At 36.0% G+C, this 26,167-nt stretch overlaps 1 protein-coding gene across 4 annotated transcripts in view; it reads right to left on the bottom strand.

Moving 5' to 3' along the window:
- LOC131676833 (cAMP-specific 3',5'-cyclic phosphodiesterase) overlaps window positions 1-26,167 on the bottom strand; it is a 132,635-nt gene that overhangs the window by 21,077 nt on the left and 85,391 nt on the right. For 2 of the 4 annotated variants that reach the window (XM_058956215.1, XM_058956187.1), the window contains exons 2-9: window positions 10,210-10,398; window positions 9,912-9,974; window positions 8,368-8,469; window positions 7,735-7,903; window positions 7,581-7,674; window positions 7,210-7,520; window positions 6,882-7,146; window positions 6,703-6,817 (exon numbers count right to left, since the gene is read on the bottom strand). In XM_058956215.1, coding sequence (XP_058812198.1) covers window positions 6,703-6,817; window positions 6,882-7,146; window positions 7,210-7,520; window positions 7,581-7,674; window positions 7,735-7,903; window positions 8,368-8,469; window positions 9,912-9,974; window positions 10,210-10,398 — 1,308 coding nt within the window. Of the gene's footprint in view, window positions 1-6,702; window positions 6,818-6,881; window positions 7,147-7,209; window positions 7,521-7,580; window positions 7,675-7,734; window positions 7,904-8,367; window positions 8,470-9,911; window positions 9,975-10,209; window positions 10,399-21,841; window positions 22,711-26,167 lie in introns of those variants that run through there. The other 2 variants (XM_058956206.1, XM_058956196.1) reach the window with 2 other exon arrangements.

The raw sequence follows: 26,167 nt of genomic DNA, 5'->3' as shown, positions 1-26,167 counted from the left end.
AATTTCTCTCGGTACCGATATCCGTTTCGTGAACCATTAAGCTCCTAGATCCTCGCTTCGCCGCGATCTACTCGTTATAGTCCTCGGCGGTTGAGCTAGCCTCCACAACGTGCCGAAAGGAAGGTATCGAGTCTGCAGCCAATTTTCACTACAAGGAAATATTTTCACAAGATAACTTTTGCAAATGAAACTTTGAGAATTTCATTTAAAATATTAGGCATTTTTTTGTTCAACATATTCAATTTTCTCAAATTTCTCCAAAATATTTCGGGGGGGGTTTCGTCCCCAAAACCCCCCCCGCTACTACGCCACTGAACCCACCCATTACCCAATCCGTGGTTCTTATGGGAGTGTCACTGAGTCGGGGCTTTCCGTTAAGTAAGTACCACATAAACACTTCCTTTCTCACATCCCAAGCTACGGTAAAGATGGTCGTGGCCAGCAATGGTGGTTCTCAGGCGAAATTCTCGCTTGGACTGGATCAATTGCTATTCCCAAACAATGCTCCTCAAGTAGTCTGGCTGGAAATGAGAGTCATCAGTCTGCAATCTACGAAGTATACCATGCTTACTCGCTGCCATTTTTGGCAACTAGTCGAGCCAGGAAGCCAGCTTATGTTGGGTTCACTCAATTTGCAAAGAAACGACAAAATGTTGACCCTCTTGTTTAATACAAAGATTCTAATGGATACCATCGTCAAATATGGACGAACAGGTCTGTGCCACCAAAAAGGAGAAGGATACCATCGTCTCTGTTTAATCAAAGATATCTATAAGAAAAACGTTTTTAATCCACCTAACAGTGTGATGAGACATTTCTTATAACTCTTATCACTCTCTTCGGATATTATATCGTTTGAGAACCTTTAGAACTTGATGCTTCGCGATGTTTTTGATAACACATACTACATGGGATAGTGGCAGGACTCAGAGAATCGCTCAAATCAGCATAGGACAACATCAGTGCTAAAAATCTCAAACCAAATCAATGGAAAAGCGAAAAAATGGCCCATAAAATAGACATACCAACGAATTATTGTTAATGCTCTGTTAATAAAATAATCTTAAATAATGTTAATCTATATTGTGGTGGGAAAACTGAATTTTCCTAAAGGGGTTATATATTGTACTGAGCCAAAAAAATCGAAATTTTGTTTGAATCGTTTCGAAGTTTATACTTTACTCAAATTTCCAACGCGACTGAGAACTAAGAAAATTTTAATGAAATCGCAGCTCCTGATATCACGCTATCTCTGAAGTGCATGCGTGCATAGTTTCAAATTTTACTTCGACATCGACTTTTTCTAAAACTTCCCAGTAGTATCCTTGATTTAAATTATTATCGCTAATCCTAATGCCAAAGAACAAATAAAAACCTCACGAAAACGAACCGTTTGGGAAAATCATCATCATTACTGGAATTTTCATTTTCACGAAACTTTTCGATAACCTTCCGTCACTGGCGTTAATGCACTGGGTGCACAGTGCTCTGAAAATCTAGCGAAATCGTCTTAGGGCACCAGTGCGTCTGTAAAGAATACTAAAAATTAATTTAATTCTATTCCATAATTTTCAGTTCAGCAATTCGAGAGATCGTGCTCACCGCAAGCCATGAAAAATAGACTACGTTGTGAAGCGATGGTCACTATTTATTAAAAAATCACGGTTAAATAAAAAATTAAACTATTAAAAAATTTCAAATAGTTTATAATTTACACAAATTTATTAGGAAAAATTGTTTAATAAGCTTTCGTTATATTGTGTAGAAAAAAAGCTGAAAATTTCAGTATTTTCTCTATCTGCAACATATAAACCCTTAAGTATACCAATTAATTGGTATACGAATTGGAATAGGTTCGCCAAATTTTGGAAGAAGTCTATAGTCCCTTGAAAACTACCTAAAAATTGTTGTAGTTCGATGCAATAAAAAATCCCCAAAAATGAAATGTACCTATTAATGTGAAACACAGTGAATACTACATACAATAAGGACCCATTTTTATCAATCTCATGGTGTATTTTAGGCTGACAAAATGGGGACTTTGACTAAATCGGGCAATTTTTTTCTTTATAGTAAACTGAAGCTGTTAAAATATTCTTCTCGTCCCTTGATGTAGTCTGATAACTATTTCTGATTATGATGAACTTTTTATTTTCGCACATTGCGCATATCTTCATGATAAGGAAAACATGCTCACGAAAGGATTTACTCGAATTCAGTCTTGTTCGTCTGCTAGAGCCCATCAAACATATGTTCATATTTGGCTGATAAAATCGGGGTTTCAATGTGTTATAATAGATATTCAGCATTCGAAGAAGTTTCTTTTGAACGAGTGTAGAACGACTTTGTTTCTACTTACTTGAAATCATGCTATCTTGACCTTAAATTACTGTTTTTAAACATTTGACCTATACATATAATTGGTCATACAACAAAAATCAAATGCTCATCAAAATCGATCAGGACCAGCTAGAGTCCAATGGAAATCGTCATTTTTCATAAATTTCTCTCTACATTCGGAAAGTGTTATCCTCGTTATTAATCATATTACGTTTCCGTCTCAACTCGACGCATTCCCAAAATAAAAACCTGTTTTAATCCACCTAGTGGTGCAATTGTGCTTGTCTCATTTGTCCCGACTACGATTCCATGGCTGGTTATGTTAAATACAATGGTGGAAATGAATATTATAAGTTCAGTACGATTTGCACATACATACAACGGATCGACAGCCATGATCTTGAGATATTATGTTATACTGAAACATCGCTTGAAACCAGTGGCGGATCATGGAGAAAGATCCGGGAGGTCCAGGTCCTGCCGAAAATTTTGAACTTGTTAAGAAATTTTAAACTAGTTTTAATTTTAAAGTAGCAACCCCTCACTGCATACTTCCTCCGGGCCGGTATGATTTACGATTTTTGGAGTGATTGCATAACCTTTCTATATGAGAAAGGCAAAAATGTACCAAAGTCCAAAAAAGTCAATTTTTGTCAAACATCTCAATGTTTCATGCATTTTAAAGTCATTTGGCATCAAAAATACAAATTTGATTTTGAAATTTTTTCATTTCAGTTTATATGGGAATTTGCTGTGTGATTGCACTCTTCAACTCGTAACTCCGGAACCGGAAATCCAATCAACAAAAAATTCAATAGCAGCCGATGGGAAGGTTGTACCTTTAATTTGAGACTGACTTTGTGCAAATGGGTCGATCTCTGAGAAAGAGAGGTCACATTTTTTTCCACATACACACATACACACATACACACATACACACACAGACATTTTCCGATCTCGACGAACTCAGTCGATTGGCATATGACACACGGCTCTCCGGGTCGGAATTGGATTGACGAATTTTAGAGTGAATGAGAAAGGCAAAAACATTTTTAGCAAATGTTGAAAGTTATGCATTTTTTTGGTGAGCAGTTCTATGTTTCATAGACATTAAATCGATTTTAACTTCGCTTCCTATTAAATAAAGACCCTTATTACAGTACATTTCTACAATTTTCTATTGGAATGTGTTCAGGCAGGAATTTGATATTGATGCTATTAGACAACTGTGAAATCAAGACCAATAGATCAGTTACATATCAGGACCCCATTCCGACAATTTATCAAAAGTCCTCATGATGTTTACAACAACAGGTTATCAATCTACGGATCAGATAATTGTTATTGTAATATTGAATTAAATCAGTCCGCATCAATAAATTTTAAACTTCAATCCAATATTTTTTTGGGTGTGGTGTGGGGGTTGTATGGTGTTAAACCCTAAAACCTTCTCTTGGCTACGCCGTTGCTTGGAGTTATTTATTTCGCTTTTCATTTTCCGATATGTTTCAGATCGATCTGATGGTCATAAGTTAGAAAAATTGCAGTCAGAAGGTTCGCACAAATGAACATTTTGGCACTGATAAGTTATCAAGTTCCTTCCAGACAACTTGGAAGTGTTCGGTGATTATTTCTAGCGGTTGTAGATAGTAAAATGAAATATAAAATTCGTTTTATCGAAATAATGTTTAGCTTATTTCAATGGATTATTACTATATTGAACAATAAATAGGCGACAAAGAGTTTTCAACAAACAACAAGCCATAACTTTTAAAGTATTCAAAATAGATATTTAAAGTCTTTAGTAAAGTTATTCGCAAAAGTAAGAGCTACAAATTTGCTGAAGACATCATTTCGATATAATCACTTCCAAGAAAATTTGTGAAAATATCTCACTTTTAGGGGGATTAATCAGCATAAGCATAATACCAAAAAAAGGGCATATTACCTCCATTAAATTCTCCCAAGCTACTATTGATCTAAAATAAGCCGTTTTGGCGTTAATAATAGATTACATGTTTTTGGTCATATTTCTGGCAATGGGAAATGATAAAAATCCTTCGTCCGCATTTAATGTTAAATATCTCTTTTGATAATAGTCCGATTTCAACAATAGCTTGTTCGAAAGATATTCGTTAAAGCTGTCTAAAAACATATAAATTGTTAATCTATGTTGTCAATTTCGGCAGATAATTCAAAAAAACAGCAAAAAACGCCATTTTTACGCATTCAAACATTCATATCTTGGTAACTAAACATCAGAATCAAAAACAAATTAATAGCGTTCATACTGTTTTTTAGTTCTTTCATTTAAAATTAGTTTGGATAAGATCGGTTCAGCCATTGCTGAGAAACACGAATGGAAATTTGTCCGTTACATACACACACACAGACACACACACACACAGACATTGTCCCAAATCGTCAAGCTGAGTCGATTGGTATATAAGACTCGGCCCTCCGGGCCTCGGAAAAAATCTTGAAAGTTTGAGCGAATTCTATACATTTCTTTTATAAGAAATGTAAAAAGATTCCCACCTGGAGACACGGTTTTAGCATTCATCAGCACTATCTGTTGAATTAAAATCTCCCCTAATTTTGATTTGATTGAATATTATTTATTGTGTGTGTGTCCATCTTATTTATAAGTTATAACTGACACTTAACCTTTGCGAAAGTTACTCCGCGACCACTATTTTTTCATTGTGTCTCGAACTTAGAATTTCGAGTATGTTTTGATTTGGCGTGTGTGATTTAATTTTTGTTTACTGACTTGTAGACATGTGGACGGTTAAGTGAAATAACTTTTATGCGATTGTCATCGGAAAAGCATATTTAAGGAATATACTTGTTGTAATTCTATTCTGAAGGCATATTTTTGGCCTCTGTTGTAAGAACTTTTTTCACAAAAATGTTTAGTTCATGCAATCAAGTACTTGCACCGCTACGCCCCATGCAAAACTGACTCAGACATCATTTCGCTAAAAGTTTAATAATTTGTTTCAAAAAAGCCAGATTGACTTTGTCTTCGACAAAGTTGCAGACAATCAAATTATTTTTCTTATTTTCACTTACAGTAATAATACGATGCATACAGTGCCACCTAGCGGCGAAAATGTGAGCTAGTGGGTTTTATCCATGTAAATTGTCAAAAAATCCCATACAAACTCCAGGCACGTTGCTTATGCAATTTCTTTCCAACTGGATTGGTTTCTGACGTTTGAGTTATTTCGAAATATGGATAGCACACGCACAAATGTAATTCTTTTAAACAATTTGAATAGGTCGTCATATTACTTTTTAAAATTTTCTACAAAATTAATCAAGTATCTTCAAGAATGTCGATTACCACGAGAATTTGTTAGCTTGATGTTTTTTTGGTGGCGAGAGGAACAAAGCACCATCGAATACAGCGAAACAGTAGATCATATGCGCATTCAAATCACTTGTCAGGTTAACCGTAACATGTCAAATTTATCTTACGTGAAATAAAGATATAACATTCAAGTAAACTTAAACACTTTTTATGCGGGAAATGAAATGAAAAAAAAAATCGCAACGCTTTGGAAATTAAAAAAACGCACTTGTGCGTCAACCGAGTGCCTCAGAAAACAGGTAATGTTATCTCTTAATCAAATTGCAACAAGTTTTCTGGCCATTTGCATCTAAAACTTGTTGGAACTTTAAAAATCTATGTGAAAAACGCAAAAATTAGGAAATCAATAAAACTTCGAAAATTCGTTTTAAAAATTGAATAACGATTCTTAAAAGGAGACTTCACTCTTCAGTGTGTTAGCAAATAGACGGTCAATTGTGTAATGTTACGATCATTCAAAGTTTACCGTTAGCGTTCAAAGATAATTTTGAATGAATATATTCATTCTTACTGCAACATCATCGTTGTATGCGTTCATTAATATCATATTAATAATCCAATGAATCACCTGAAGATATAATTTTGATATAATACATTACTGATCGGGATATCATAAAGATAACACAGTGAGTAATAAACATCAACATGAGACATAAATTTGATAATTTTCTGTTATGAAGTTCTGATCGGGAACTTCAGTTGCGAACGTGCTATCTGAATTCTTCTATTAGAAAAAAAAACGGTCTCTACGATCTTTAAAAGGTGTCCGAAGACACTGTTTACGAGAAATAAAAAATTAAATAGTTAGTGTAGAAAAACAGTTTTTGTTAAAAACACCTTAAGTTACTTAATTATAATAGCTGTAAAATAGAAAACTTAAGAGGTGTAACTAGTTCGTTCCTGACATATTTCTTCAAACTCGCTTCAAAAAAGTCTTTTTAGGGGCAAAGCAGTCGTAGGAAAAAAAAAAAGAATGCTCAACTTACTTCTGTATATTGCGTAGTATATCGCAGTCTTCATTTTGCAAGAGTTTAAATGCAACTGCTAAATGATGATTTTCTAGCACGGATTCGTCATTGTACATAATCGCTAGTTCTGAACCTGCAACGAAAAGATACGTTAGAAGAAAACAAAATTACTAGCAGCTAGGTGTGATTGGACATACTCGAATTAATTAAAAACTGATTGGTTAGACCCGGATGATCAACGTCATGTATACAGGCGGCAAATAGTGCTGCACAGATTTCTAACGCAGTGAATACGTTCTCCAGTGCCGGTGTGTTCAGCAAAACGTGGGTACTCTGCGCCACATCTGCCGCATGCAGTGAGTTGTGAAATGGGTTGTCCTTAACATAATGATCCTCTAAGGTTGTCATAAACGCTAGAAAAACTTTGGATGGTATCATAAGAGTGTTTAAGATGTCCCTTTCCTATGGAAGAAGACAATTCATGATCACTAACGCTCTGATGTAATTTATTCATCGATCAAATACCTGGAAAATAGCAAAAGCTACACAGGTCAGTGGTCGATTGTTGCTAAGAGTTTCAATTTTGAATATGTCGATGCCCCAAGTATCAGCACTATTAAGAACCTGTCCCAACTGGTGCTCGTGTGGTGTGTCCACACCGTACTGTGGCAAGCGATCACTGGTAAAAGAATTTGTGTGCTGCAGGGGCCGCTTAAACCCGGATATTTGCGACATTCGTTCGCCCATTCGTGGTGACCTACTACGACAAAATGTGGTCGGATTATGCGAATCTGAATCATCTCTGCTGTAAGGGATGTCCAGCTCCTGCTGTTTGTCTGTAACGAGCAATAGTTGAAATAATGGAGATTTATTTCACTTTTTTCGATACAACTCACCTAAGAAAGTTGAACAAATATATTCAGAAATCTGGTTACCAGATTTACTTGATTCGCTGAGGTGCGAGAGTTCTTTATTCAGCATCCGTTTGAACTGAAATGAAAAGCAATGGGTGAAAAGCAGCTACAAATTTGTCTCGATTCCAACGCTCACCTTCAGTGATGCCATGTCTGAAACACTGCGGTGCGTTTGCACCGTTTCTAGTTGATCAAGGCACCAATCCAGTTCGTCGATCGTTTCTAAAGCCAGCTTTACATACGATTCATCCCCTGGATTCGGTGCCTTAGGAATTGGTGTCGTCTGAACGTTATTTCGTTTTGATCTGTAAACCAGGGGAAAAAGTTTGATTTCAAAATAGTTTTTGTAGAATAGATGATTCTAAATAATTTCCTGTTAATCACATGTTGACAACTGCGAATGCAAGACATAGCTATTTCATTTAAGAAAACAACATTGATCATCCCCGATAAACCATTAATGTTGATGTGTTGAAAAAACATCTTACGTTGCAGCGGGTGAAAAGAACAAGCCTACGGATTGTTTTCCTAAAAATATTATTTTCCTTTTTGGCGACAAGATGCAATCGCTCACATGACTCAGTAAATTATTTTCCGTCGTTCGCAACATTCGTGCCGCTTACGTTGGCACAACGTTTGGTGGTTTCGCAGGAAAAGCTAATTTAATAGGAAAAATACTTTTCAGACTCCGTCTGTGCGATGAGTGAACGACCAACTGGTGAGGGACGATGAATGGTGTACAAAGATAAATACGATAAAATATACTTACTTGGGCGGTGTAACATTTGTCAAGCTGTAGAAGTTCGATCGCACTGAACGTAGGCTAGCCAGGATTTGCGCAAATGGCGTAACGATCAGATCTTCCATATGCCTGACCGTGGTAGTTGGATAGCGTGGTAGTTGGAGTGCAGGGGAATTCAGCCAAGACGAGAAAATACATGAAATAAATTTGAAAGGAAAAAAAAACATGAACATTATTTCACATGTCTTCAGCGAGAGAATATATAGAGGAAACGAGTGTCCCAAGATTGAATTTCCGGCAAATTACTTACTAGGTTGATAGGAAATATTTAATTCATTTCCGCCAAATATCTAAGTTTCCGTCCTGTGGTTCATTGAGGGACATCCACGGTACAATCGGCTCTGATGGAGGCCAACTGTTCCATGACTATCATTTCTAAAATTATATTCGGCCCTGTACGTCGAGTGTTGTTTTCGTGGTACGTGCCAATCGATTGCGATCTGTTTTTCTCATATAGGTGGCTAGCCAGTGAGTTTCACTGGATATCTCAACAACAAAGAGAAAGTCACCAAAGTATACAGATCCTTTGAAGACATGCGACAAACGAAAGCTCCCTTCCGGCGTGATTGGAATTAAGTAGGGTATGTAATCCATTATTCATCTCATTAGTCAGGATGCCACAATATTTAAAAACGAACACTATCGCTTGAGTTAATGCGTCGAATAGCGAGACGCTTGTCTAACTAATGGAATTCAAATGGGTAGGACGAGTAGAGGAGCTTTATGTGAATTAGAGAGCTACTACCCTAACATGTTTGTGTTTGAAAACTTGTGGGGGCGCTTTCCAATTATCGTTGGTTTATTATCCACGCTAGTTGTTGCTTTGATGCGTTCAAGAATCATACCACTCCGTAGAATATTTAAATATGGGAAATATGGCTTACCAATTGAAATAATGAGGTTCAGGTTTGTGCACAGATTTGTGTTTATGTTAAGAGAAGAGAGCTTGACTATGTTTTCAATATAATTAAACTGCAGCGTACATATATTAAGGTGATGATTATAGTCCGTGGATCCATAGTTTCGCTATGAAAATTTTTCTTTTCGTTAGGAAAGTTGAGAACTCGACAATAAGTACATATGTATCAAGTTTTCAATAATTGAAAATCAATTCTCACTGAGAGTACGGTAACAACGCCTAGATCATTGAAACAACGAATTACAATATTAGTATTATTGAAAACAAATTATCGATTTATGGCATGACATCTATAAACAATAAAATCATAGATGGATTAACGGTAATGAAGCTTACGTTTGATGTATTCATCAGGAAGGATTGTACAGAACACATTGATACCAATTAATTTGAACCGATTATTAAAAATGAATGCAGCGTCAGTCAAATCTACTGCATAATGTACGTACTCGTGTGGATATTCTTATTGTCCACGCAGTTTGGAACTCGTGGAAAGCATGACAGGTTAGAAAATTCATAGGACAAATGAATGGATCGTAAGTACACATCACGGTAGTCAAAGGACACTCGTATCAGCCACTTCAATACTTACGTTCGGTCTGTGCTGGTGATCGTTGGCGGTTCCACTTCTTTGAGTCTAGAAAATTTATCAGTTCTGTGAGATCAATGAACGAGCAGCATTGGTTGGTTGGTTGGTGGTAGTGGTGGTTGTTTGTATTTTTTTTTGAATTTTGGAGCGATTTCATTTAACGTTTGCAGGCAACAACATTTGGGAGGGTAGGAGACGTTTAGAAACAGAATGTAGGTCATATACAGGAAAAGACAACAATAAAAAGAACCAACATTGAGCAACAAATTGCCATATTTGGCATATGACGTAAAACTTTTACCTTTCACTGGCGATGCTAGAGTTTCTCGACATCGACTTCGGCGACATCTCGAAATCTGAATCGGACCGATACAAAAACGATTCTCTTCGCTGAGGTAGATTCTGCAGTACCAACCCGGCGGCAGCGGCGGCTGCTGGTGATCCACCTTCCAGCGGTGATCGCGAACCTTGGCCATTTTCAACGTCAAAACTGAAATTGGGAAGAAAAGATGCAAGATTATTATAGTTATTTACTGACTGTATACTTAAATTATCATGTTTTTGAAACTGCTGGTAGTTTGGAAAAAAAGGTTAAAACATATTGACGTGATTGAAGGAATTTTTATGATCGAAAACTAACTTTTTAGTATCTGTATAGCTTAAATCAATATTAATTCTTCAAAAGGGCTAATCAGATTGTAAACAAACATATTTCGCTCATTACTCCGCTATCGAGTTGAATTTCATGAAAAATACACATGAATCAACATCTTTACCCTTGGTAGAATCAATTTCAAATGTTTTCTGTGTTGAAATTATAACAAATTAAGAGAAATCAGCAAATCAAAAGTTTGTTTGCAAATCTTATTAGCCCTATTCAAAAGTTGATGTGGAAATAACGTACCAATATCTGCTTAAAGCATATTTTTTTCATCTAAGCAATGCACCATATTTTTGCCGAACAATCAGTCATTAATTATTACGTAGAAACGGTAAATTTTTGGTCGATAGTGGGGCCCGGAACTAGTTGGCGGCGCTTTAAATTTTAATTTCTTATCTCTGATTTATGTCAGTGTTTCAAATAAACCACACATTTCACACCAAGGAGCCTGTTTCCACAGGAGCGGTGGAAACCAATCATTGTTATGCACGTTTCTGGGAGTGAGTAAAAAAATCAAAGCAATCCAAGTGGGTTTTGACTCTTTGGTTTTCACTCCTGGTTTTGGCTCCTCCTGTCCACTCCGGTTTGTGATTCTTGTTCTGTCGCCGCTTATAGACCGAATTTAATTTCAAGCTTTGCTAACAGGTCTTCAAGATTTCTATGTTTAATTTCTCAATTATCCCAGCAGAAAGTATAGGGTACGCCAGCTGGATGTATCCTTTTACAACATTGAACAACTCCGCCATTTTTAGCCGTTTTCAGAAGTAAACAATTTTTTTAGGATATTTTATGCCATTTATTATAAACCAGGTTTATTATTCAACGTCGATTAAATAGCCACCCCCATTTGATACACAAAAAGCAGTTCTTTTGCGGGCATTTTCCATGACATTGGACAGCATTTCGGGTTTAATCGCAGCAATTTTTGCTCGTATATTAGCTTTGAATTCATCAAGGTATTTAGGATTGCTAGAATACACTTTACTTTTCAAGTAACCCCACAGAAAAAAAGTCTGGCACCGTATCCGGAGAACGAGGAGGCCATTCCAAACACCACTTTTTGAGACAACGCGTCCTGGGAATTTGCTCTGCGAGAACTTGCGCAAGATTGCGGTGTGGCAAGGTGCCCCGTCTTGTTGAAAATAGAAGTTTTCAGACCTTTCTACTGCATTTGTGGCCAGACAAAGTGCGCGAAAATCCAACGGTAGCGTGCGTTGTCGATGGTCTCTCCCTCTTTGAAAAAATAAGGACCGATGATTCTTTTGGAGCACACTCCGGTCAAAACAGTTACTTTCTGCTCGTGCAGTGGTGTTTGATGTATAACGTGTGGGTTCTGTGTCCCCCAAATTCGACAATTTTGTTTATTTACTCCGCCGGAAAGGGTGAAGTTTTCACTATTGAACGATCGTTTTCAATGTAAAGCGCTACGATTTCAGCGCGTTCTTTTGATGTAAAACGACTTATAGCTAAAATAACACTAAATGACCTTCGAGGTCTATCGAAAAGAAGCTTTCGCCATGATCTGTTTTGCTTTTGCGCTTGATAAAATGAAAATTGAAAATCTAAATTGAGCTCGGGCTTGAAAACTGCATGCTGCAATTATAATCTAGCAACCTGTTTTCACTCCTTGGCGGTTTTCACTCCTCAGGAGCCAAAAAAACCATGAGTGATGAAATCATGGATTTTAATGATTTGTCAAACTATGGCTTTTTCGACGCATGCTGATTGGAGTGATTTTTGAAACACTGATTTATGTACATCGTGCAAAAAGGGCACCCTGTTGGCAACATCTCGAAATTTTATTAATGTCTTTGATGCTTTATAGAGTTAAATATGTGACGCAGAAATCTTTCCAATAATCTCCGGACCCCGGGTAAGTTGTCAGTATATGCGGGCGTCTGAAAAATAGGCGGTACGTCACATAGTTACCTCTCCATAAACATTTGTGACACAATTATAAAAATTGGTATATATGCCTAAAATTGGATTTTTAATTTTGGGTTGCTGAATCCTTTTCAGTTTTTAGTATCGAAATTCCATAATTCTTTTTTCGTATATTTTATGTCGTCCTATTTGAAAGCGTTGGCCATTAAGGTCCATAATAGTAGCCATTCACAGCTAATAACAGAAATGGTTTCCAAAACTAGTAAAAATCATTGATTTTTCAACAATATGAAGTTGTTTAGGTACCTAATTTGTAAGAAGATTTTTAAGCTACAAGGCGTCTCCATATGGTCTGGTAGATTGTAATATATCCCAAAAATTTGATAATTTAGAAAGATGGTTTTAACAAAAAATTTTAGGCGCTAGTGAGCTAGTAAAAATTTTGATATTCAAGATTCTTTTTCAACAATATGGTAATGAGTTTTATTTTAAATGGCAAGTTGTTAGCAGATGAAAACCAATAGTTTTGGAAATGTTTAGTGCACATGGGGGTCCGCCAGTTGTTAAAATGGAAGGTTTTTATACTTGTTAGGAGTTAGTTTTATAATAAAGGGCATGATGCTGGCAGGTGAAAATCAAGGACATTTTAAATGCACATGTCACTAAGGGACCATTCATAAATTACGTAACGCGTTTAGGGGGGAGGGGGTACGAGAAGTTATGACAAGTTGTGACGTATGGTAGAGGGGGAGCAAGCTACATCGTTACGTAGAATTATTTTTACTGAACAAAATTTTTTTTCGAAGAATTTGTTACGTAATAGGGGGGGGGGGAATAGAGAAATTTGTGACAATTTGTTACATGTGGAGAGGGGGGAGTTTTTGCGTTACGTACTTTATGAATGATCCCTTATCAACTATCATCGTTTGTCAACATAAAATCAGGCACCACTAAAAGTTTTCAGCAGTTGGAAAAGGTTTCCAAGCTGCCAGATACAGATCTGATACATAATGCAGATTTTATATAGGTTTTTGCTTCCCTACATCAAAATGAATTTTTTTGCAATTTTCTGGGAATGAGTTTTATATTGATAAGCAAGTTGTTGGCAGATGAAATTCAATAGTTTTGGTTATTTTCAATGCACATGGTGGTCCGCCAGTGTGTCAAAACGAAATATTTTTTTCAATTTTATGGGAATGAGTTTTTTATTGAAAGGTGAATTGTTGGCAGTTGAAAACCAATAGCTTAAGACATTTTCAATGCACAAGGGAGTCCGCCGACGCACAGTGGTCCAAAATTGATAAAAGACGGTCATTGGCCTCCAGTTACGTTTTTGTGCTTTGGTATCTTCAGAAAAGTTTTGTAGAATTTGTTTACGTATATTTTGGGATAGACACCTTAATTCTCATTAAGATGTTATAACCAATTTTTTAATTAAGCGATCGAATTTTTTTTTTCTGTTAACTTTAGTAACCATTAATTTTACTTTGCTGATTCATAGATCATATATCTATAAATTTCTATAGGCAAGATATAGTTGTGAAATTATAATTGTACTCTGAAATCGCATTTTTAAAGTTTTCTTCGCAAGATCAGATTTAATAACTTAGGTCTCTTCCTGAAAGTTTTAGATAGCAGTAAAACGCATAACATTCCCAAACACACCAAAGCTGCTTGACGTAAAATTTCGGAAATAAAAAAATATTTTAGTTAAAATACAGACTTTCTATATCATTTTTTGTTTGAATTTGCGACTTTTTGTAGCTAATTATCAGGTATGTTTTACAATATAGTATAATGTTGCATTTGAAAGTAAAACAGAAGCCCGATCTAGTAAGATTTGTTTTGCGCTCTATCAACATACGCACGAAAGATACCTTTTGTTCTATTTCGCTATCTTGGATTACTATCAAGTATCATCGTTTGTCGACATAAAATCAGGCAATACTAAAAGTTTTCAGCAGTTGGAAAATGTTTCTAGAGCTGCCAGATACAGATCTGATACAAAATGCAGATTTTATATAGCTGTTAGCTACATTAAACAGATTTATACAGATTTTATGAAAAAAAATCTATTAAAAGAGACTTTGTTGGGCCCTCCATGCACCTGTTTTACTACCATGGCTAATATAAAATCGTCTAGCAGTTCTGGTGTTTACCCTGTGTTGGTAGCATGCCGACAAAAAAACTGGCAACAGCATTCACCAGCTTTTATATAACTATGGCATAAGTGGAGACCATCTGCGGGATGCCCCTGTTATTTACCTGTATCATCTACAAACATCGTACAGGTCGAAACGTGCGCATGATACGAAAAAATGAAAGTGTTTAGAAAGGATTTTTTCCTACTGGAAACAGCATGGATTGGTCCAGCGAATGTCAGGGCTTTCAAAAATATATTTCATCGAATTGTTGAAGTACTATACATATAAGAAATTGATTGACAATTTACCGCTTTTTAAATTGTCACATCATATTACATTCATGAGTATGCATGGAGGTGTTCATTTCAAAATATACGTAAATAAATTCTGCAAAACTTTTCTGAAGACTTCAAAGCACAAAAACGTAGCTGGAAGCCAGGAAACATTTATGACCGTCTTTTTTCAATATTGGACCGCGCCAAAATGTAAAAATTTTCAACTTTCTGGGAACGAGTTTAAATTGAAGGGCAAATAGTTGTTGAGTTGAAATCATCAGCTCAAGGTTTTTCCAGTGTATGCGGGTAGACTTACCGTAGCTCCGAAATAGTTTATCATTTATCCTTCATATTACTGTTGTTACTGAAGAGGCGACAAAAGGGGTTTGGGTGAACCTGTAAGCAGAGACACTTACGCGCATTCCGCGGGATGGAAAGATCCTCTCCCAACAATAATATCCAGCCAAAGGGTAAAGAATTTCGCTATACGTTCTTGGTTTGTTTTGAGAAGGGTGCGTCAAACTCCTATCGCACATTCTGAAGTTTCCTTCAAGTGACTCTGGCGGGCTACCCGCGTTCCTTCGTCCAGTCCTCAATTTGTATGATACCCTGATGCTCCCATCCCCTATGCGATTTCTTTTGTTTTGTAATATAAATATATCATATAATAGAAAATAATGCAGTACAAAATGATATAACGAACATATAATATAATATATTATAATAAAATGAGTATATTGAAAGTGAATACAACATACAATGTAGTATATATTTAAAAAAAATGGTTATAATGAATGTTTCGAGTGGATGTCTTCTGCCATGGAAAACGCAAAGCAATTAACCTAATCCAAATAGTGTATACGTAACAAATATAATTAAACAAACTATATAGTGTATATAACATATATACCTAAAAATATACTGATTGTGGTACGAAAATGAAGTGCAATAACATACAGTATGAGATTAATGGATAATAACACAAACAATAAGCGAACGTATAAAACGGAAAATGAGTAATTAATATAATGCTTACAAAAGATTTATGAAACATCTATGAAATTGGCCTATAAACATAATAAATGTGATATTCGATCTCCATTGTATTAAATGTACACGGATACCCCTTTAAAATGCGTTAAAATAATGTAGCAATTGTATGTGGACATTTATACGTATATTTAATTTAAAGTACTATGGTTGTAGCATATTTTGTGAAATGTTTCTCATATTATACAATAATTGATGGCAAACCTTTTAGATATATCTAGATAAATGACCCGAAATAAAACAAAAATATCTGAATGTAATTTAGAATTGGATTTTTCTTCAAGTGATCCTTATGGTAGTTTCGAATTGATTCCTGAACTGTTAGGTTATCAAACATCCCTCCCTAGCCAGTAATAATCTGTATATAAAAGCATATGTAATACAGTCGTGATTCGCTGGTTGGTCATTTTTTAATTGGACCGCTTTTTAGTTTGACCTCTGCTAGTGGGACCATTGTCCAACTAAAAAGCATCTGGACGTCAAAATCTCACGTCTGCTTTAGAGAATTTTTTACATTGGTCAGTCGGTCCAACTAGCGAATCAAATTCGTTAGTTAGACAGAAGCTGTGGCCCAACTAGCGAATCACGACTGTATATTAAATATAATAAATGTAACTAAAATAATATAAGAAGTAATAAAAATAATTTTAATAAGTGTGATAAATATGGGCACTTTTAAGGCAATTTAAAGGCATTTAAAAATGTGTTGAATATAACGGCAATAATTTTCGTGGAAAATCATATATATATATATATATATATATATATATATATATATATATATATATATATATATATATATATATATATATATATATATATATATATATATATATATATATATATATATATATATATATATATATATATATATATATATATATATATATATATATATATATATATATATATATATATATATATAAGATATAGAAAGATGAGCTTTACCTTTCAATATAAAACTCATTCCCATAGAATTGAAAAATATTCCGTTTTAACACATTGGCGGACTCTGATGTGCATTAAAAATGTCAAAAACTGTTGATTTTCACCTGCCAACAACTTGTCCCTTAATATAATGCTCATTCCAATGAAGTTAGAAAATTCTCAATTCTGATTCATCGACGGACCCCCCTGTGTATTAAAAATGTCAAAACTATTGATTTTAGGCTGACAAAAACATTTCCTTTAATATAAAATTCATTCTCATAAAGTTGAAAAATTTTCCATTTTTATTCATCGACAGACTCTCCTGCGCATTGTAAATGTCCAAAACTATTGATTTGCAACTGAGAAAAATATGCTTTTCATTATAAAACTCATTCCCGTAAAGATGAAAAAAAAGATGAAAAATATTGACACATTGGCGGGCCCCATGTGCATTGAAAATGTCCAAAACTATCGATTTTCAACTGGAAAAAACTGGTTTTTAATAGAAAAATTAGTCGTAGAAAGTTGCAAAATTTTCCATTTTGATACATTGGCGGATCCTCATGTGGTTTGAAAATGTTCAAAACTATTGATTTTCAAAAGGGAACAACTTGCCTAATCAAACTTTTCCAAAATGTTTTCAGTTGACCTCTGCATATTTAAAATGTTAGAAAACAAATAATGATCATTGATACATGAAAAAAATCAAATCGCAATCATGGCTTTTAATTTTGGCTTGTGGCTTCTCCGAGATGCTCACTGCAGTTAAAACCATGCCGAGATCGCGCGGTCAGGTATCAAATTCAACCACAGATCTAAATAATCACTGACCCCCCAACAATTTTGCCGATACACCAGATCTCTATATTGCAATAATTTGGAGAAACTGGTATATCAAAAATGTATGCTCACTAGCACCACCTAGCGAGTGATATCCGATTTAATCATTACATTATCAAATAGCCCTTGTCGTCCTCAGAAATTTTACAGACAACGTAATTTTCCAAATTCCTAAACTTTCAAGATAAAACATCACCTAACATATACTGAAAGTTGTATATTCTCAGGCGCCACCTAGTGGCTGAATTCTGACATTGTCTATTCGCAGTCGGACAGCACTCGACCTACTGATGAATATTGCCGAAACACCATACTTCTAAATTATCATGATCTAGAGATACAGAATTTGAAAAATAGTACAAGGTACTAGCACCACATAGCGGATCTATTTCAATTTGAATTGTCTATAATCGTACAGCCCTTGACCTCCTCTAGAACTTTACCGAAAACACCATCTTTAAGTCGCGGATCCAGGGGGAGGGTCTTGGAGGTCCGGACCCTCTCCGAAATTTTTCTACTCGTTGAGAAATTTTAAAATACTTTCTATTTTAATTCGTTCTAAGCTCAAAATCATTCCTGACCAGATTCGACCACCAAAACTGATGTCTAATTATTAGTTATTACTAAGCTGACCAACTCTGACGAAAAAATCCGTACACCATACCGCAACGAAGCGAAATCGTTCATCACGCTCAGGCAAACGGTTTTCATAGTGTACGGATTTTTTCGTCAGAGTTGGTCAGCTTAGTTATTACGAATTGTACAATGAACATTTCAAAATAAAAATTTCGGACCCCTCCGAATTTTTTTTCTGAAACCGCTCCTGCCATGTTTTTGAGTTTATTAGACTTTTGAGATGTATTATAGTGTATAATGTGCTGTAATCTGATACGCTCACTAGCGCCACACAGTGAGAGTATCTCGAACTAATCTGCCACCATCTGATGAGCAACTTTACTGCAGACAGTATCCCTCTAAGTAATCTCATTATTGAGATAAAAATGATTTTAACATTAGTTGAACATTTGCACTAGCGCCGCCTGGTGTTACAATTCCGAGTTATTATTTTGACCATCCAAAAGCTCTTGACTTTCTGGAGAAATCTTTCTGGGACATCACCGTTTAAAATAATTAAATTAATGACTATCATTGAATGGGTTTAACATGCAATATATCGAAACACTGATTATAATCAGTGTTTCGATATATTTCATGTTAAACCCATTCAATGATAGTCACATTCACGACGAGAGGTTCGATCTATTTACTATTTACTAACGAAAGTATGGCGCTAAATGTTAACGCAGATGAAACATTCGGCCACAACCCAATTAGTCGAAATGCCATAAGCTGTAGGATTCCGCGTAGTAGAAACCCGCGCATTAGGAGACCCGACTGTAAAAATAATTTATGACATTCTTTGCACTGTGACTAGTACCACCAACTTGGCACACGTGTGTTACCGCCAACTTATTCCAATCTCAAATTTTATGAAAAAGTATTAAACAACAACTTTTGTTTGTGGTTATGCGTAATATTAATACGGCGGAAGCACTTTCAGGACCATTGAAAAATATATAACCATAAATAACACAAGATGTTCAAAAATTAATAAAATTGCTCGAAAACACAATCGCCGGCCACTTCCACAAAACAAATGGTTCAGTTCGGTTTCTCATCTCACTGAGTGCAGACGCTAGAAATCGCTCTGCTGCTATAGCAGGGCAAGTACTCAAACTTATGACCCGAGCGCCGCTTGGTCTATTTGCAAACGCAAAAATTGATTCCTTCTACTTAGTGTGTGAAACGTGAACAAACAATGAGTGACAATACAAAGCAACAGTATGTCCCGTTGAGGGCAAACTGTGTTGCTGTCGACTTCTCGAAATGTCCGGTAAGACCATTAATTCGTGAAGTGGAGCAAATGTTGAAGGTGAAGATGAAGCTCAACGTAGCAGAAGTTAATGCGGTGCAATTCCACCATTTACGTCATGCGGTACTGATTATGTTCAAAAACATTAGTCAAGCAGAATCATTCGCTTCCCAGAACAACATGAAACATGTCGTCGAATGTAATGACATTTTAAACAGTATCATAACGTATATAGATGTTGACAGAATTGAAATAAAGATACATGACCTGGCACCACGTACTAGTTCCTCCGTTATCAACAAATCGTGTCAAAATACGGAGTGGCGAATAGTGTTACGGAAGATACTTGGAGGAACTTCTTCCCAGGACTCCGCAACGGCGTTCGTGTAGTGAGAATGCGGCCGACAAAACTTATTCCCTCCTATTTGACCATCTCAGCAAATGCCCTCAAGGTATTGTACATTCTCAACGAACACTAGTCACGTACCCAGGGCAGATTCCTACGTGCCAATATTGCGATCAGCCGTTACACCATGGAAAACCTTGTGCAGAGGCTGTTAAGGAAATTCTCTCTGCTACGACCAAAGCCGGTATACAGTCGTCGTATGCTAAACCACAACCGGTTGGTAAACCAACGACTGCGGACCGAGCATTCACAAACCCCAGCTCAACAACGATCGGGCCCAGTACCACTAAACCAACTGCCATTACCAACATCGAAGTATCAACGATTACAGCAAATGTTTCCAAACCAACAACCAACACCACCCATAAGGAATCAAATTCCGATGAAGATGGATTCACAATAGCGACACGTAAGCACAGACAACAAATAAGAACATCCGACCGTGAGCAACATGAATGCAGTAACGATGACGACATGGACATAAACGAAAACACGAGAGAAGACGGACTGAATGACCCTCAAGATGCGGCAGACAACGCACCTAATATTTCACCACCAAGGAAGAGGATCTCAACACGCAGCAGTAAGATGCGTCAACAAGACCCGACGAACAGGCTGTAACGATATCTGTTTCTATTTTTACATATTGTAAAAACACGAAAGATCCACGGTTCAGTTGTGCTAACGCATTGAGCCATGTCAAATATATTTAAAAATAAAAAAAACAAAGGGTTATGCAACATAAACGCATTGGAGAATGTATTTTGCTTTCCTCGAGGCACACAATGAGAAAACGCTTCATATGTCTATTAGAAACGGAGAAAAAGAGAATCTGCTAAGTTACCCCAACCCCAACTAGCCCCGGGCTTCCCTAAATGCTTACCCTTCTCAAACTAAGGCAACGCAAATACCTGCAGACGATTTAATATTTTCCTTGGGTGATTGAAACGATAATCGAATTGTAATTATATGTACAAAGAATGGCAAAACTGCGAGTTTATGTTTGGGATTAGCTTTTCGAAACAAGTTTGAATGAAATTCTCGATTATTAAACTCCTGAAAGCTTATTATTAAGCTTATTCCGTAACATTTATTTCTAAGAAATCGATAAAGTGAATGTTTCTTCGAATTAAGGGTTCGATACCAACTCGACTTATTTTTTCGAATCATAGGGAAATCTTGGTTTTGGAAAGTCGGTGGAAAGTCTACCAAATGTTAAAATTGTTGTACTTCCATATGTGAAGAGCTTCTATCTGAGTTATATTGATGTTAAGCAAACAGTATACTGATACTTTATTCTGAAAAGTGCTATAGATAATATATCTTCATCAAAAATTAATGTTTTTTTGGTTTAAGTTAATGTGAAATCGTCCAAGTGTTTGTATGTGATTTTTATCCATTCATAACTATCCGATAGTTTGGTTGGAGAGATATAATGTTGGTTAGTAATCTGCTCATGCGGGTTAGGTTTTCATTGCCAACGGTGTACTTTTTTCAAACGCATATTGGTCATTATATGCACATAAACAGCAAAACATCTACCTAGCTTCTTGAAATGAGTTGAATGGTTTCTATGAAGTCTACAAGATTTCGTCTAAAACTTAGTTTCGAGGAATCTAATAAATATATAAACAGCATTTAACTTCGAACCGCGATGATTGAACGCCCCTGAATTAATAAACAATAATATATAAAACAGTAGAAGGTCATATTACGAGAGCTCAACCGTTACCATTCATCAGTGAGGAATCCTTTCATAATTCCATAAACACAAAATCTCATCAGTCACAACAAGCGAAGCGCATATTCGCTATTTGCATTCACAACAAGTTTCCCGCTCCCGCATCACTTGCTACTCTTTCTTATGTACCTTCCGGTGGTGCGCCGCCTTCGACTGAGACTAGTCCTGGACGTGCATCGTCGAATGCGGGTCAAACTTTTGCGTGTCGAAAAGCGCACTTCCTCCGCAACCGATCGGCCCTCGTCCGTATTGAAAATGTCCGAGCATATCGAGGACGAGTCCTGGCGGCGTTTGTCGTAGATTTTACTAGTTGCGGACGAATAAATCGTATCACTTTGTACGGACACACACAGTTCGTCGAACGATGAGTTGAGGTTCGCATCCACCACCGTACAATCAGTCAACCTGTGGTTCTGGCGGTCGTTTGCTGCCGTCACTGATACCGATGACGTTAAACTATTGCGAGTAATAGATTTTCTCTTGTGTGTGAAGCTCCGAAACAGGGAAAATATTACAAATACAGCAACAATCATATCATTGTTTGTTGGCTTTGTTCCGATTTGAAATATTTCTAATATTAAAAACAGAAAATTTGTCACTACGGTTTGTTTCGCAAGATTTAGACGCTTTAGACGAGTGAAAATGTATATTCGTCTTCTCACGGCCTAGGTGCACTGAGCGAATAGATGCAAACACATATTTGAAGGGTAGCGGGTTCTTAGAGTTGCAATGCCCTCATTTCCGGAGAACAGTCTGTGCACTTCCTTAATCAAAAAGAGAGAATTATGCAAGTTCACTTCCGTTGACTCTAAAACCGGCTTCAAACTGATAGATAACGATGACAGGTAGAAACGTTCAGTTTACAGAAAGTACAAACAGTTACATCCTAATAATAGATAGAAAACAGTGCAAGTTCGACACGGGAGGAGGGAGAAATTCACAGCTCGAATGTGTAAATAATGTTATCCTGCATAGTCGGTTTCTGACGGTATTTGCTACTTTCATACTGAACAAGTACGCTTGCCCAGATTTATAATCAATCATAGTGGTGATTGTTGGCGGCGCAGTCGCCGGCAGTGTTTCTCCGGTTGGCTCTATTGTACACACACCCACAAACACACAGCGATCGAGAAAAAAGCCATACAAAAGATGCACTGTGGGCTAGAATATAGCGGGAAAAATGCAATGTGCTTTTTTCTAACATGTTCTGTATTGCGGTCATTTGTTTACTATGCTATATTGCTCCCTAAGGAGAAAAAAAGTGGAGCTTCTCCCTAGGGCGAAATTTTTTGCTGAAACCACTCTTTGTACGAGAACCTAAATTAATAATGTCATGGATGCTTTTCGCCTTCGTCTCATCAGAAACCGACACTAACTTATTGCCGGAATAATTTAGCGCCGGCTTAAAGCTAAATCCCAAAAACGGAAGCAAAATTTGTGTTTCGAACCAAACAACTGTGTCAAACGTGATGTCCCGTTTGAGTAGAAGTTCTGTTATGTCGATAAGAAACAACGAAGCCGAAACTTGTTTTTGCTTAACAGGCCAGGTTTCACAAAAAAAAAAAGAATCGCTCTAGGGAGAAATTTTGGTGCTTACCCATTTTTTATATTTGATTAAATTCCTTCCCTTATATTTCTAATTTAATATATTGGGTGTTCAGCCACAAGTGGTGAATTTTCATCCCTATTGACATTATTCGGTTAATTATTATTAAGATATAATATGCTTTCGCAGTTAAATGATTTTTGCAGTAGGAAGTTTTAAATTTTATAAACTTACTTATCAATTATAAAGAGAGTTAATCGTTGCAATTGGTAATTGTAACGATTTTTGTCGGAAATTTCTTATATTACTGTTCGTCATAATTTCTAATGTTTCTATGTTTGCGAGTCTGTGCAACTCGTTTGTGCTGAACCAGGGAGGACGCTTCAAAATCATTTTCAAAATTTTGTTCTGAATCCTTTGAAGCGTTTTCTTTCTAGTAGCATTACAACTTGCCCAGATTGGCACTGCATATACCATTGCCGGTCTAAGTATTTGTTAAAATTAATTAATAGTTCGTTCTGTAGGTAGAGCCTACAATTCCTATTTATAAGATATATATATATATATATATATATATATATATATATATATATATATATATATATATATATATATATATATATATATATATATATATATATATATATATATATATATATATATATATATATATATATATATATATATATATATATATATATATATATATATATATATATATATATATATATATATATATATATATATATATATCCTTCAATGTGATCCTCAAAAGTAAGTTTTTTATCGTGAATTAAACGCAAGTATTTAACTTGTTCTGACCACGTTAAATTCAAAACATCAAATTTAATAATATACGTAATCTTCGGTTTGAGAAGAGGAGCTCTTGGCTTAGACGGAAACACAATCAATTTTGGATTTGCCGCATTTCCATTTTTTCAGGAAATCATTGAAAATATTCAAGCTTCGTTGTAGTCCACTGCAGATAATTCGAAAGCTCCTATCTGTGGCAGAGATGCCAGTATCATCACAGAGGGGTAACTTTTTACAGACTGCGGGTAGATTTGGAAGATCACAGGTAAGAATAATATATAGAATTGGTGCGATGCTTGGCCCTTGAAGGACGCCTGCTTTAACAAGTAGCTTACTTGATTTACAATTCTGGTAATATATTTGTAAGGTTCGATGAGTAAGATAATTTTTAATTATCTTTATTAGGTTAATTGGAAAATTGAAATCCCACATTTTGGCAATTAATCCTTAGTGTCAAACACTGTCGAAAGCTTTTTCGATGCCTAGAAGCGGAACTCCTGTGGAATAACCCTTCTGAGATATTTGCGAATCCAACAATTCGATCCAATCGATGTTAGAGTTACTCTTCACTTTATTATTTAGGTTTTAAAAATTTTCGGTCGCATAGACTATATACACATTACGTATCCTCAAAAAGTTGAAGAACTCGTCTGTGAACGTTTTTAATGAACGAGCATTCCAATTTAATAAATTTAAATTATTATTTAAAGTCATTATTAAATTTTAAATTCATTACAATTTTGTTAGCAAATCCCCATCCAGTTTGAAAAGCTTCAAACAAGGAGGTAAAATAGCAGTCATCGGCTGGAACATTGATTGCAGCAAGAAATTCAATTTTTCTTCCGTTATGCTACCTAGATCCATAAGAGCAAAGGGAGCGCTGTGTGAAAATGAAATTGTTCCCTCCCACTGAAGCATATGATGACACACCATTGTAGGATGGTGTGACGGAGATAGAAGACCCTTGTATAGGTAGAGAAGCTGTTATTCTATTTTGAAGCGGATAAATACGTTTAAACTTAAATTTAATTTCTTAAAGCGTTCCTGATGAAGCAGATTTTTGTTTGTTTGTTGTTTTTGTTGCTTTGTTGTTTTATAATTTTTTCTCATTAGCCCAGAAAAATAAAGCTCTTGAATAATTCCAGAGCGTTCTGGCGTATTAGAGCCGCTAGCCACTCTATCTATAAGAGTAACTTGTGAAAACTTTGACCTTGCGGTAACCCTTTGAAGACAGCCTTAAATGGTCTATCTATCTGTCTTGAAATCATATGAATAAAATTTACATAACTTCTCCGTAAGATAGTAGAGTAGTCGTTTGTGGCCAATTAAGTCCTCCGCTGTAATTCGACATTCTCCTCTTCGGCCAAACTGAAACGAGGCCTTCACGTTCGGAACGAACGTTGAAAGGTCCAGTTCGAAAGGCGGAGATCACCACTGTTATGGGCGGAGCAGTTTGCTGTTTCTTCTCATTGGATTACACACAATCTTCAGCTTCACATTCGGACAAAACATCGAATGAGTTGCTACAATCAATAGGATTTTCGGGTGGAAAAGTTTTCCATTTCCATGCCTCACTAATCTTCACTTGTCACTTTATTTCCCCCATATCGAGAAGGTTTGAAAAATTATGGAAAGGGAGTCGAAACGATCTAGACCATGCACGTCAGATATAACCAACTAGTTGCCTAGGAATTAAATTTTGAATGTTAGAAAATTCTGGCTAAATCACAACTACATATCTTCTTGCTTGTGCGGTTGTTTGTCCACTTGAAAAAAAGTATGTAAATTTTCAAATAAATTTGGAACATTGGTAGCAACTTAGCTTAGCAACTAGTACTTTCGAACCAAACACCTATTTATAGCGTGGTCTGGAACAACTGTCACATATCCTACTTTGTTGCGAAAGACTTAAAAATACCAAATTGGCCCTTCAGGAATTGGTACTAGAAGGCCTGTGAAACGCCTGAGCAAATATTTCTGGTCATGGAATGAAACAAAATGCTTCAAAAGAATCCGCGGAGAGCATGTGACTAAATTGTTCACTGCTTTACTACTGTCATCAAAGCTAAGGAAAGACATATTACAAAATGGGACTG

Source organism: Topomyia yanbarensis, chromosome 1 (assembly GCF_030247195.1).
Source record: "Topomyia yanbarensis strain Yona2022 chromosome 1, ASM3024719v1, whole genome shotgun sequence".
NCBI lineage: Eukaryota > Metazoa > Arthropoda > Insecta > Diptera > Culicidae > Topomyia > Topomyia yanbarensis.
This window is presented reverse-complemented; position numbering and strand designations above follow the sequence as displayed.